The sequence below is a fragment of the Oryx dammah genome, unplaced genomic scaffold, assembly GCF_014754425.2.
Source record: "Oryx dammah isolate SB20612 unplaced genomic scaffold, SCBI_Odam_1.1 HiC_scaffold_29, whole genome shotgun sequence".
NCBI lineage: Eukaryota > Metazoa > Chordata > Mammalia > Artiodactyla > Bovidae > Oryx > Oryx dammah.
This window is the reverse complement of record NW_024070213.1, coordinates 19,467,883-19,481,754: the sequence shown is the minus strand read 5'-3', so window position 1 is coordinate 19,481,754 and position 13,872 is coordinate 19,467,883. Positions and strand designations below refer to the sequence as shown.

Here is a 13,872-nt window from a genome sequence, read left to right as displayed (position 1 = left end):
ATTGAGTCGGTGATGCCATCCAACCATCTCATCCTCTGTTGTCCCTTTCTCCTCCTACCTTCAATTTTTCCCAGCATCAGGATCTTCTTACTTAACTATTTATTTCTCTGATAAATGACCATAATAAAGCAAAGAAACAATTGTGTTTTATATAAAATTAAACAAAAGCATGAGGCTAAAGTGATAAAATTTATTTTGAAAGTACTGAAAGACCTGAATAAAACTTGATTGATTTAGTATCTCTTTCCCAGTAATAGAGGAATTTCCTTCATACTTCTATCTCAATAATGTTCCCTCATATTCTTTATTTTCTCTATACTATCCAATGTTGAGCTTTCCCTGTGGGTCAGTGGTAAAGAATGTGCTTGGAATGCAGGAGACGTGAGTCTGATTTGTGGGTCAGGAAGATCTCTGGAGAAGGAAATGGCAGCCCACTCCAGTATTCTTGCCTGGGAAATCCCATGGACAGAGGAGCCTGGCAGGCCACGGTCCATGGGGTCACAAAAGAGTCAAACACAACTTAGAAATTAAAAAACAATTATCCAGTGTTACTAAAATACTGTTTATTGTATCAATCTTGATGCAAATTATGGATTAAAGTTAAAGAATAACATATAGACTTCAATGTTTAATGACATCTATTTTTAGCTAAACACATTTTTACATAGATGAAGTCATCTCACTGGAAAATCTTAGGCACTTTAATCTGAATATATTGTCTTCTTACAGATACAATAACCACTACTATGGCAATCTTCAGCAATTATCTGGCCGTATTTTATGTGTGCACATTTATTATTAGCATTCTCATGTCCTGGAAGTTGAAGCCTAGAAAACAAAATACTTTCCATTAAGTTCTGAAATTGTTTTATGTATCAATTGTACTTTTTAAATTCATAATACTTTGACATACTTATAAAAAAGTAGAAACATCATTTTCCCAGTTCTCTAATAATAAAATAATGAATATTTTGTCATCTGAAATTTAATATTAAATCTAGAATTGGGATGTTAATAATGCCTTCAGTTCTGACTTTCATCTCTTGACCTCAGATAATTTCAAAGTATATTCCATCTTCACAGGGGTCTACTATATTTTGTTTATACATTAGTGTTTTGATAAACATTTTATTATATATACAGTAAAAAAAAATTGTCATGAATCATTAATGACAATTCATTCTCTCCCGGGAAAATTTACCCCAGAGCAAACATCAGATTCCTCTTTACTAATAAGTCTAGAAAATAGTTTTAAAAGATTAAATATTTGGATATGTCAATGAGAATCAGAGCAATTTATAAACATTTAAAGAAATATATCACATAATTCCTGAAAAGGGGCATGCATTTACAGCAATTAGAAATGAATATATAATCACTCAAAATTTTAAGTAAATCCAAAATTTTAATTTAGCACAAATTATGTTAGAAAATCATGTCTGTTAAGAATGGATATATTAGAAGAAATCTTGCATATTTTAGTCATAATATTTTATGGTAAAAATAATACTTTAATTTAGATTTTATTTTATTTACTTTTATATTATTATTATTTTTAATTTTAGGCAAGCTACATGGCACACAGCTTAGTTCCCCAACCAGGGATCAAACCCATATGCCCTGCAGTGGAAGCACAGAGTCTTAACCACTGGACCACCAGGGAAGTTCTAAAATCACATTTTTAAATTAGATTCATCTATTTAAAATTTTATTTGACATTAATTTACTGTTAAGATCTGGGGTAGGAGAGGAAAGAGGAGGAGGAAGGAGAGATAACTTTATTTTCTTAAAGAACCATACATTTTTCACATGCTTAATTTATCAATTACTGTATTTTCACAACTACGATATGATGTGGGTTCTATTATTCATCACATCTTATAGAAAATGGAATAGAAACCAAAACAGAATGTTTAGATAAAAGACTATGAATCTAATGGCAGAGCCAAGACATCAATCCAAGACACTTAAGAGCTTGCACTATCAATTACTTACTATATTTTAAACTGTGGAGCTTAAAACTGGGGAACAAGAGTATTGGCAGTTCAGTATTTCCCATGGTCTTGCTAAACTGGTTTTTACACAATTGTGTATGTGCACTAGTATATATTTTATATCTCCACTTCCAGATACCCTAATAAAATCATGGGAATTGAGGCCTATAAATCCTTTTTTGAATGTAGGAAGTAGCTTGAATAAATATTAGTCATTCAGTCATGTGACCCCATGGACTGTAGCCTTCCAGGCTACTCTGGCCATGGGATTCTCCAGGCAAGAATACTGGAGTGATTTGCCATTTCCTTCTCCAGGGGATCTTCCAGACCCAGGAATTGAATCCAGGTCTCCTGCATTGCAGGAAGATTCTTTACCATCTGAGCCACGATCAAGCCAAAGGTTGAATAGAATTCATCAATAAAATTTAAGCCCACCCAGAACTTCAAAATGTGTCCTTAATTGGAAATAGCTTCTTTGTAGATGCAATTAAGATTAGTGTCATGAGGTCACAGACATAGAGAACAGACTTATGGACATGGGGAGACAGGGAGAAAGGAGAGAGTAGGATGTATGGAGAGAGTAACATGGAAACTTACATTACCATATTTAAAATAGATAGCCAATGGGAATCTGCTGTATGACCCAGGGAATTTAAACTGGGGTTCTGCAAATATATAGAGGTATGGATGGGGAGGTAGATGGAAAGGAGGTTCAAGGGGGAAGGGACATTTGTATACCTATGACTGATTCATGTTGATGTTTGGCAGAAACCAAGACAATTCTGTAAAGCAAATCCCCTTCAATTAAAAAATAAATACATTTACATTTATGTCTAATCCATTTTGAGTTCATCTTTGTGTATGATGTCAGAAAGTGTTCTAATTTCATTCTTTTACATGCAGCTATTCATGACATTGTACAGGAAACAGGAATCAAGAACATCCCAAAGAAAAAGAAATGCAAACAAGCAAAAAGGCTGTCTGAGGAGACCTTAAAAATAGCTGTGAAAAGAAGGTAAGTGAAAAGCAAAGGGGAAAAGGAAGATATACCCATTTGAATGCAGAGTTCCAAAGAATAGGAAGGAGAGATAAGAAATCCTTCCTCAGCGATCAATGCAAAGAAATAGAAGAAAACAACAGAATGGAAAAGACTAGATATATCTTCAAGAAAATGAGAAATACCAAGGGAACATTTCATGCAAAGATGGGCTCAATAAAGGAGAGAAATGGTAGGGACCTAACAGAAGCAGAAGATATTAAGAAGATGTGGCAAGAATACACAGAAGAACTGTAAAAAAGACCTTCATGACCCAGATAATCACGATGGTAAGATCACTCACCTAGAGCCAGACATTCTGGAATGTGAAGACAAGTGGGCCTTAGGAAGCATCACTATGGACAAAGCTAGTGGATGTGATGGAATTCCAGTTGAGCTATTTCAAATCTTGAAAGATGATGCTGTGAAAGTGCTGTACTCACTATGCCAGCAAATTTGGAAAACTCAGCAGTAGCCACAGGACTGGAAAAGGTCAGCTTTCATTCCAATCCCAAAGAAAGGCAATGCCAAAGAATGCTCAAACTACTGCACAATTGCACTCATCTCACATGTTAGTAAAGTAATGCTCAAAATTTTCCAAGCCAGGCTTCAGCAATACATAAACCGTGAACTTCCAGATGTTCAAGCTGGTTTTAGAAAAGGCAGAGGAACCAGAGATCAAATTGCCAACTGGATCATCGAAAAAGCAAGAGAGTTCCAGAAAAACAACTATTTCTGCTTTATTGACTATGCCAAAGCCTTTGACTATGTGGATCACAATAAACTGTGGAAAATTCTGAACAAGATGGGAATGCCAGACCACCTAACCTGCCTCCTGAGAAATCTGTATGCAGGTCAAGAAACAACAGTTAGAATTGGACATGGAATAACAGACTGGTTTCAAATAGGAAAAGGAATACCTCAAGGCTGTATATTGTTACCCTACTTATTTAACTTATATGCAGAGTACATGATGAGAAATGCTGAGCTGGAGAAAGCACAAGCTGGAATCAAGATTGCCAGGAGAAATATCAATAATATCAGATATGCAGATGACACCACCCTTATTGCAGAAAGTGAAGAACTAAACAGCCTCTTGATGAAAGGGAAAGAGGAGAGTGAAAAAGTTGGCTTAAAGCTCAACAGTCAGAAAACTAACATCATGGCATCCGGTCCCATCACTTCGTGGCAAATAGATGGGGAAACAGTGGAAACGGTGGCTGACTTTATATTTCTGGGCTCTAAAATCACTGCAGATGGTGATTGCAGCCATGAAATTAAAAGATGCTTACTCCTGGGAAGGAAAGCTATGACCAACGCAGACAGCACATTAAAAAGTAGAGACATTACTTTGCCAACAAAGGTCTGTCTAGTCAAGGCTATGGTTTTTCCAGTCGTCATGTATGCATGTGAGAGTTGGACTATAAAGAAAGCTGAGTGCAGAAGAATTGATGCTTTTGAACTGTGGTGTTAAAGAAGACTCTGGAGAGTCCCTTGAACTGCAAGGAGATCCAATCAGTCCATCCTAAAGGAGATCAGTCCTGGGTGTTCATTGGAAGGGCTGATGTTGAAGCTGAAACTCCGATACTTTGGCCACCTGATGCGAAGAGCTGATTCATTTGAAAAGACCCTGATGCTGGGAAAGATTGAGGGCAGGAGGAGAAGGGGATGACAGAGGATGAGATGGTTGGATGGCATCACTGACTCAATGCACATGGGTTTGGGTGGACTCCGGAAGTTGGTGATGGACAGGAACGTTGGCGTGCTGCAGTTCATGGGGATGCAAAAAGTCGGACACAACTGAGCAACTGAACTGAACTGAACATTTAGGTCTTTAATCCATTTTGAGTTTATCTTTGTGTATGGTGTTCAGTTCAGTTCAGTTGCTCAGTCGTGTCCGACTCTTTGCGACCCCATGAACTGCAGCACGCCAGGCCTCGCTGTCCATCACCAACTCCTGGAGTTCACTCAAACTCACGTCCATCGAGTCGGTGATTCCATCCAGCCATCTCATCCTCTGTCGTCCCTTTTCCTCCTGCCCCCAATCCCTCCCAGCATCAGAGTCTTTTCCAATAAGCCAACTCTTCACATGAGGTGGCCAAAGTGTCGGGGTTTCAGCTTTAGCATCATTCCTTACAAAGAACACCCAGGGCTGATCTCCTTCAGAATGGACTGGTTGGATCTCCTTGCAGCCCAGGGGACTCTCCAGAGTCTTCTCCAACACCACAGTTCAAAAGCATCAATTCTTCGGTGCTAGCTTTCTTCACAATCCAACTCTCACATCTCATCCATGACTACTGGAAAAACCATAGCCTTGACGGACTTTTGTTGGCAAAGTAATGTCTCTGCTTTTTAATATGCTATCTAGGTTGGTCACAGCTTTCCTTCCAAGGAGTAAGCGTCTTTTAATTTCATGGCTGCAATCACCATCTGCAGTGATTTTGGAGCCCAGAAATATAAAGTCTGCCACTGTTTCCACTGCTTCTCCATCTATTTCCCATGAAGTGATGGGACCAGATGCCATGGTCTTAGTTTTCTGAATGTTGAGCTTTAAGCCAACTTTTTCCCTCTCTTCTTTCACTTTCATCAAGAGACTCTTTAGTTCCTCCTCACTTTCTGCCATAAGGGTGATGTCATCTGCATATCTGAGGTTACTGTGTATGGTGTTAGGAAGTGTTATAATTTCATTCTTTTACATGTAGCTATCCGGTTTTCCCAGCATCACTTATTGAAAAAGGTCATCTTTGCCCTATTGTATATTCTTGCCTCCTTTGTCAAAAATAAGGTAATCATAGGTGCATGGATTTATTTCTGGGCTTTCTGTCTTGTTCTGTTGGCCTATGTTTCTGTTTTTGTGCCAGTATTACACTGTCTTGATTACTGTGGCTTTGTAGTATAATCTCAAATCTGGAAGGTTGATTCCTCCAGCTTCATTCTTCTTTCTCAAGACCACTTTGACTATTTGGGGTCTTTTGTGTTTCCGTGTGAATTGTGAGATTTTTTGTTCTAGTTCTGTGAAAAATACCATTGGTAATTTTATAGGGATCACACTGAATCTGTATATTGCATTTGGCAATATAGTCATTTTCACAATATTGATTCTTTCTACCCAGGAACATGGAATATCTCTCTATCTATTTATGTCATCTTTGATTTATTTCATCAGTGTCTTATAATTTTCTGTATACAGTTCTTTTGTCTCCTTCAGTCCAGTTCAGTTCAGTTGCTCAGTCGTGTTTGACTCTTTGTGACCCCATGAACCACAGCATGCTAGGCCTCCCTGTCCATCCTTGGGTAGGTTTATTTCTAGATATTTAATTCTTTTTGTTGCACCTGTGAATGGGATTGATTCCTTAATTTCTGTTGCTGACTTTTATTGTTAGTATATAGGAATGCAAGTGATTTCTGTGTATTGATTTTGTATCCTGTGACTTTTCTAAATTCACTGATTAGCTCTTGTAATTTTCTGATAGTATCTTTAGGGCTTTCTATGTATAGTATCATGTCATCTGCAAACAGTGGGAGCTTTGCTTCTTCTTTTCTGATCTGGATTCTTTTTATTTCTTTTTCTTTTCTGATTGCTATAGTTAGGACTACCAAAATTAAGTTGAATAATAGTGGTGAGAGTGGACATCCTTGCCTTATTCCTGATCTTAGGAAGAATGCTTACAGTTTTTCACCATTGAGAGTTATGTTTTCTATGAGCTTATCATATATGGTCTTTACTACATTGAGGTAGGTTCCTTCTACACCCATCTTTTGAAGAGTTTTAATCATAAATGGGTGTTGAATTTTGTCAAAGGCTTTTTCTACATCTATTGAGATTATTATATGGTTTTTATTTTTCAATTTGTCAATATGGTGTATCATATTGACTGATTTGTGTATATTGAAGAATTCTTGCATCCCTGAAATAAACCCAGCTTGCTCAAGATGTATGATCTTTTTAATGTGTTGTTGGATTCTGTTTGCTAGAATTTTGTTGATGATTTTTGCATCTTAAACATGGATTAAAGGACTAAATGTAAGACCAGAAACTATAAAACTGTTAGAGGAAAACATAGGCAGAATACTCAATGACATAAATCAAAGTAAAATCCTCTATGACTCACCTTCTAGAATAATGGAAACAAAAACAAAAGTAAACAAGTGGAACCTGACTAAACTTAAAAGATTTGCACAGCAAAAGGAAATTATAAACAAGGTGAAAAGATAACCCTCAAAATGGGAGAAAATAATAGCAAATGGAACAACTGACAAATGATTAATTTCCAAAGTATACAAGCACACATACAACTCAATACCAGAAAAACAAACAACCCAATCAAAAAGTGCGAAAAAGACCTAAATAGACATTTCTCCAAAGAAGACATAGAGATGGCTAACAAACACATGAAAAGATGCTCAACATCACTTATTATTAGAGACATGCAAATCAAAACCACAATGAGATATCACCTCACACCGGTCAGAATGGCCCTCATCAAAAAGTCTACAAACAATAACTGCTGGAGAGGATGTGGAGAAAAGGAAAGTTCTTGCCCTGTTGGTGGGAGTGTAAATTGATACAGCCATTATGAAAGGCAGTATGGGGTTTCCTTTAAAAACCAGATATAAAACCACCATATGACCCTGCCTTCCCAGTCCTAGGCATATACCCTGAGGAAACCAAAACTGAAAAAGACACATGTACCCCAATATTCACTACAGCACTGTTTACAATGGCTAGAACATGGAAGCAACCTAGATGTCCATCAACAGATGAATGGATAAAGTAGTGGTACATATACACAATGGAATATTACTCAGCCATAAAGAAATGCATTTGAGTCCATTCTAATGAGGTGGACGAACCTAGAGCCTATTATACAGAGTGTAGTAAGCCAGAAAGAGAAAGATAAATATTTTATACTAACACCTATATACAGAATCTAGAAAGATAGTACTGAAGAATTTATTTGCAGGGCAGCAATGGAGAAACAGAAATAAAGAACAGACTTACAGACATGGGGAGAGTGGACGAGAGGGTGAGATGTATGGAAAGAGTAACATGGAAACTTACATTACCATATGGAAAATAGGTAGCCCATGGAAATTTGCTGTATGTTTTAGGGAACTCAAACAGGGTCTCTGTATCAACCTAGAGGGGTGGGATGGGCAGGCTGATGGGAGGGAGCTTCAAGAGGGAGGGGATATATGTATACCTATGGCTGATTCATGTAGAGGTTTGACAGAAAACAGAAAAATTCTGTAAAGCAATTATCCTTAATTAAAAATAAATAGATTTTTTTTAAAAAAACTTTAATAAATAAATAAATTAAAAATTGAAAAAAAAGACCTCTGTCATGATGAAACCATATTGGATTTTACCCTAAATCCAATAAGAATATCCTTATGGGAGAGCAACATACACAGAGAGATGCAGAGAAGGAGCAAAGGAAGTTGGAGGTATAGACAGTTTTCTCTTTGTACCCAGGATGTGGAGAGTGGGGAGATTCTTCTAGAATCCCCAACATATCATAGTCCACAGATGCTCAAATCCCAGGCAGTCCTCTGTGTCTACATGGTTGGTTGAACTTGAGAATTCAGAACCCACAGATACAGAGTGCTGACTTGTCTTTAAATGATGCCAAGGATTGGCAGAATATCTTGTATTTTCATGAAAATTTACTGTATTTCTTTTATACAGTAACATTTTTATAAACAAGTTCCACAGTATTTACAGAACAAAAAATTGTTTTAATCATCAACAACAGTTAGCTTTCTCTCTGGAAAAGTTTATCAAGCTCCTTCAGACAAAGGATCTTTCCAGTAAAGAACCAATTCTACCAAGATCTTGATTTCAAACCTCTGTTCCCTCTGCTTGAGAGAATAAATTTCTGTTGTGTTAAGCCACCCAGTTTGTAGTGATTTTTTTATGACAGCAAACTATACAAAGTACACTAGGTGAGTCCTAGAGAATTAGAGAGCACATTTTAAGAAAATTTCAATACATGCACATCTTTCAGTCAGACAAACTACACTGAAATTAAAATGACAAATCTGAAGCATACTCACTTTGTAATCTTATGCAAATTTATTTATTCAATTGCCTTTTATTAAAATGCAAAATAATTATACTTCAATAAGCAATTTCAATGAGCTTTGAAAGGAACATATTTAACTTAGTATAGTATTTAGTATGTTACTAAGTATTTTACGCCTTGCTTTCCATCTTTCCTATCTTTTACTTATTGATGGTGCGTCTGTTATAAATGCTACCCAGATCCACATTAAATATTTCTATGTGGAAGAAAATAATATTGTTCAGTACTGAAATTTTAAAACAGCAAGAGACTTACTTGTCCAGGGTAAGTTTTGTATCATCTAGCCAAACCCAGTTCAGTCGTTTATTGTTGTAGTATAAACTAATTGAAAACTTTTCTTTTTGCAAACCACATTGCATTTTTGACAATTTTATTATAAAATTCTGCAGAGAGGAAGAAGAAAGTAAATCAAAAAGTGGAACTTTTCTTGCAAAAGAGGAATATAATAGTTTAAATATGCATATTTTACTTCTCTTTGGATTCTCTCTTCTTTATATTGAAAGAATCTGGAGGGATTAACCCTAAACTCTTCAGCCATAACCTGGATGCTCAGAGCTAATAACCTAGTCACTGAGTATTTTGGGGGTACACATTTTATTCTAGTCATTTTCTTAAGTTATGAGTTGTAAAAGTAAGCATAAAATCTTAAAACTGTAGTTTCTCAAATTAGGCACTGAAAAAATGAATAATATTCATTGACTTATGTAATAAGTAGTAGTGACACATGGTAGAAGAACAGAAATACAGGATTGAAGGAGAGAAATAATTAACAGGGAATTTAAACAGATTTTAGTGAACTAAGGATGTTTTCCAAGTGGATCGTTTAGTAAGCTAAAATCTTAAAACAAGGTGTATTAACTGAGAGATGATAGTTTGGGATAGGAGGTAGAGGAAATAAAATTTGTCACAGGTAAACAGAACAAGGACATAAAAGAGCACAAGAGGACCATGAATAATCTCAATAACTTTAATACAGTTGGAAACCATGGCACACTTTCCTTAGAACAGTGTGATGGAGTGTCCCAGCAACAGAAGAATATAGAGAAATAGGCAGAAATCAGACTACAAGTAATCTTGTCTACATTTTACTTAGACTTTACCCCAAGTGCTAGAGGAAAACCACTCAGGTTTTATTGAAGTACACATTCAAAATTACAAATTGCAGAGAGCTTGGTGACTACAGTATGGAAAGTAATTCAGAAGAATACAAAATGAGTGATTGTTGTCATCCTAAAATTTTCTGATACCAAAATTTATAAAACAAAATCTTGTCCTTACCATCTCTTCTTCAGTATTCAACTTAAGAAATTCAGAATGTAAATTAGTGCAATAATGGTGACATTCTTTCCAAGGAAAAATGTTTCTTGAAAAATAGTAGCAGTTTTCTCCATACTGATGCCAGTTGCTTGAACAAGTAGGGTATTTCCAAACTATTAAAAATTTAAAATATAAACCCGTGGTGGATTCATGTCAATGTATGGCAAAACCAATACAGAATTGTAAAGTAAAATAAAAAATTAATTAATTAATTAAAAATAAAATAAAATAAAAAATATATATATAACTGAATTATTTCCATCAGTGCAAATCACATCTGTAGGTTGACATAGCAAATCTACCATCTACAAACAAAAACACGTTTTTATTTTTACATTATAGGTTGTGTGCACTTAAATTTAGTGTTAAATTTATCTTAAGTTAATAACTCAGTTCATTGAAAACATTTAGATTCATAAGCTGTATATTAGGAAATAATTTTTAATGACAAAATTAGAAATGTGTCAGGAAACCTATGCAGTGTATATGACTATTAAAATTATCAACATAATATTCTTTCTTTGTTTTCACATGAAAATAAAAAATGTATATAATTATCTTTAAAAAGCTGTAAGTTTCAAAAATAAGACAATAAGAAATACATAAATGAAATCATATAGATGAGCCCCAAAATGATGATACCTTGTGGAAATATTTTATTTAACTTCAGGTTGTCATTTAATAGTGCCATCATCATTTGAGTCTTAATAGATTTGATATATATATATTTACATATATCCAGTTACATGCATTAAACAAAACAGTCTCTTATCACTTGCAAATAAAATTATGACTCAGGGACTCATCCAAAATTACCTGTTTTATTTGCTTCCTTGTTGGAGGAGCTATTTCCTGGACATCCTTCTGGTTGAAATGGCTTTTTATTCACTGAAGAGAACTCAGAAAGGTCAGTTGTAAACTCAAAAAGAAAAATGTGACACATTTTTATAGGTAAAACATTGTGCTGAATTCAGAGCTACAAAAAATGATGAATGAAGCATCATTTACTTCAAAGAACTTAAATGTAATAAAGTCATAATCATAAAATCAAATTATAGTACACATACAACAAGTTTACACAGCCATAAATCAAAGAAGAAAGAAATATTGTTCTGATAACAGTGTAAGAAAGCTTTTTCACAGAGAAAAAAAATTAAAGGTATTTTTGGTAAAGGAAACATGAGAACAAATAGTAAGGCAGTATGTAATGTTCTTGATATGCTTAAAAATGGACATTTTTATATGTCTCTAAGAAATTAACTTTTGTGCAGAGAATATTTACTTTGTTAAGAAATAGAACTGATCAAAATGATGTATTATCTTCAACATATTTCACTATGTGAATAATGGAAAAGTAAACTTCTAGTTCATATTTCGACTCACACTCAATGACCAAGTATCCAACAGACAGAAGAAGCCCCAGGCAAATGATCCACAGAGACACAGCAACATATTTCCATGAAGAAAGTGGAGTAGGGTGATCTATAGAGAGAGAGATGAGTACATCTTGTAACATCAACGCTAAATGTTTATTCAGAGTTCTGCTTCTGTTTTAGGTGCAGTAAACTCTACAGCAATGTAGCTCACATCCTAAAAATAGAGAAAAGGAAGGCAATCTACAAAGTCATAAATCATATTGAGGGAATGAGGCAGCTGAATTGATAAAGTGATCAGGTGATCTGAATTCTAAAGAGATAAAGCCCCGACTCTATGGAAAGACAGCATGTAAACTCTACTTCACCTTTGGCAAAGCATAGGAGGAAAAGTGGCAGCCATATGAGAGTGAAGAATTTCAACAAATCTTCAAGGCTAAAAGCAGACTTTAAGGCAGAGGAATCAGAGATTAAACTGCCAATATCTGTTGTATCATAGAAAAAGCAAAGGTGTTCCAGAAAAACATCTACTTCTGCTTCATTGACTAAACTAAAGCCTTTGACTGTATGAATCACAACAAATTGTAGAAAATTCTTAAAGAGATAGGAATACCAGATCACCTTACCAATCTCCTGAGAAACCTATAAAGCTATGACAAACCTAGATAGTGTATTAAAAAGCAGAGGCATTACTTTGCCGACAAAGGTCCATTTAGTCAAAGCTATGATTTTTCCAGTAGTCGTATGGATATGTGAGTTGGACCACAAAGAAGGCTGAAGGACTAAGAATTGATGCTTTCAAATTGTGGTGATGGAGAAGACTTTTGAGAGTCCCTCGGACAGCAAGGCGATCAAACCAATCAATTCTAAAGGAAATCAACACTGAATATTCATTGGAAGGACTGATGATGGAGCTGAAGTTTCAATACTTTGGCCACCTGATGCAAAGAGCAGACACATTGGAAAAGACCCTGATGCTGGGAAAGACTAAAGGCAGGAGCAGAAGGGTACAACAGAGGATGAGATGGTTGGATGGCATCACTAACTCAATAGACATGAGTTTGAGCAAGCTCCAGAAGATAGTGAAGCACAGGGAAGCCTGGCGAGCTGCAGCCCATGAGGTCGCGAAGAATCAGACACAACTTAGCTACTAAAAAACAACAAGCCCACCCTATACCCTGCATTGACAGTAGGCAAAAGCCATCTGCTTCTAGAGAAGAGACAGAAAACCAGCTTCTTCCCAAAATCCTGAAATTGTACAAAGCAGAGGACCTTAGCTGGGGCAGAGAGAAGAAACTTCCTCACACATAAAATCCACCAGCACAGGATACATGCCACAGAGGAAGGGACAGAAAATCCACCTGTTGTCATCAGAAGAAGAAAAGGTTTGGGTCTTTTCAGCTAAAAATTGATTTCCATCAATTACATACTCTAATCTCCAGAACATTTAACCATCATGTCTCTGTTTATATTTTTATATTGGGTATAAGCATGAAACTTACCTTGTGCAGTTTTTTGGTAATTGATTTCCATCTGTGAAAGAACTATAAAGTTCTTTCTAAATCTAAGAAGCTTTGTTAGGTAAAAATAAACTTAAAAAGACATGATAATGACTCTAAGTCGTTCTATTTGATCCATGGCAAAATATGAACTGTGGTGAAGTATGTCATTTTATACATACTTATGCACATACATACAATTAATAATATCATTAATAAAGTTTTCCCAAACCAGTAGATTTCCCCATACAAATCTGTTAGTAACTGCATTGATAAGAAGTACAGACAATGGTAAGATGAATTGTTCATCAGAATTTTAAAAAGAAAACAATTTCTGAATCTATAAAAGCAGAGTGTATTAGATATTAAGGGGTCTTTAAAAGTTTGTTAACAATATATTAAGCAAAATTTAAAAATACTTCTTCATTAACCTCATGGTGAATCTGTATATCGTAAACCATATTGTAGTAATTAACAATCTAAAAAAACTGGAAATAATCAATTGAGGTCCTTGTTAAAATAATACATCTTAGCCAAAGTATTGAATATCCATTTTATGTAAGATAA

The 13,872-nt window shown here is 35.4% G+C and overlaps 1 protein-coding gene across 1 annotated transcript; it reads right to left on the bottom strand.

The window, feature by feature from the left end:
• Window positions 1-541: 541 nt before the first annotated feature.
• LOC120858818 (natural killer cells antigen CD94-like) lies at window positions 542-12,048 on the bottom strand. Its single transcript, XM_040235147.1, has 5 exons — window positions 11,817-12,048; window positions 11,250-11,321; window positions 10,395-10,546; window positions 9,372-9,499; window positions 542-828 (listed from the first exon to the last, which is right to left on the bottom strand). Exons 1-5 carry the CDS (start codon window positions 11,947-11,949, stop codon window positions 702-704), a joined length of 612 nt encoding a protein of 203 aa, XP_040091081.1. The 5' UTR covers window positions 11,950-12,048; the 3' UTR covers window positions 542-701.
• Between the last annotated feature and the right edge of the window lie 1,824 nt (window positions 12,049-13,872).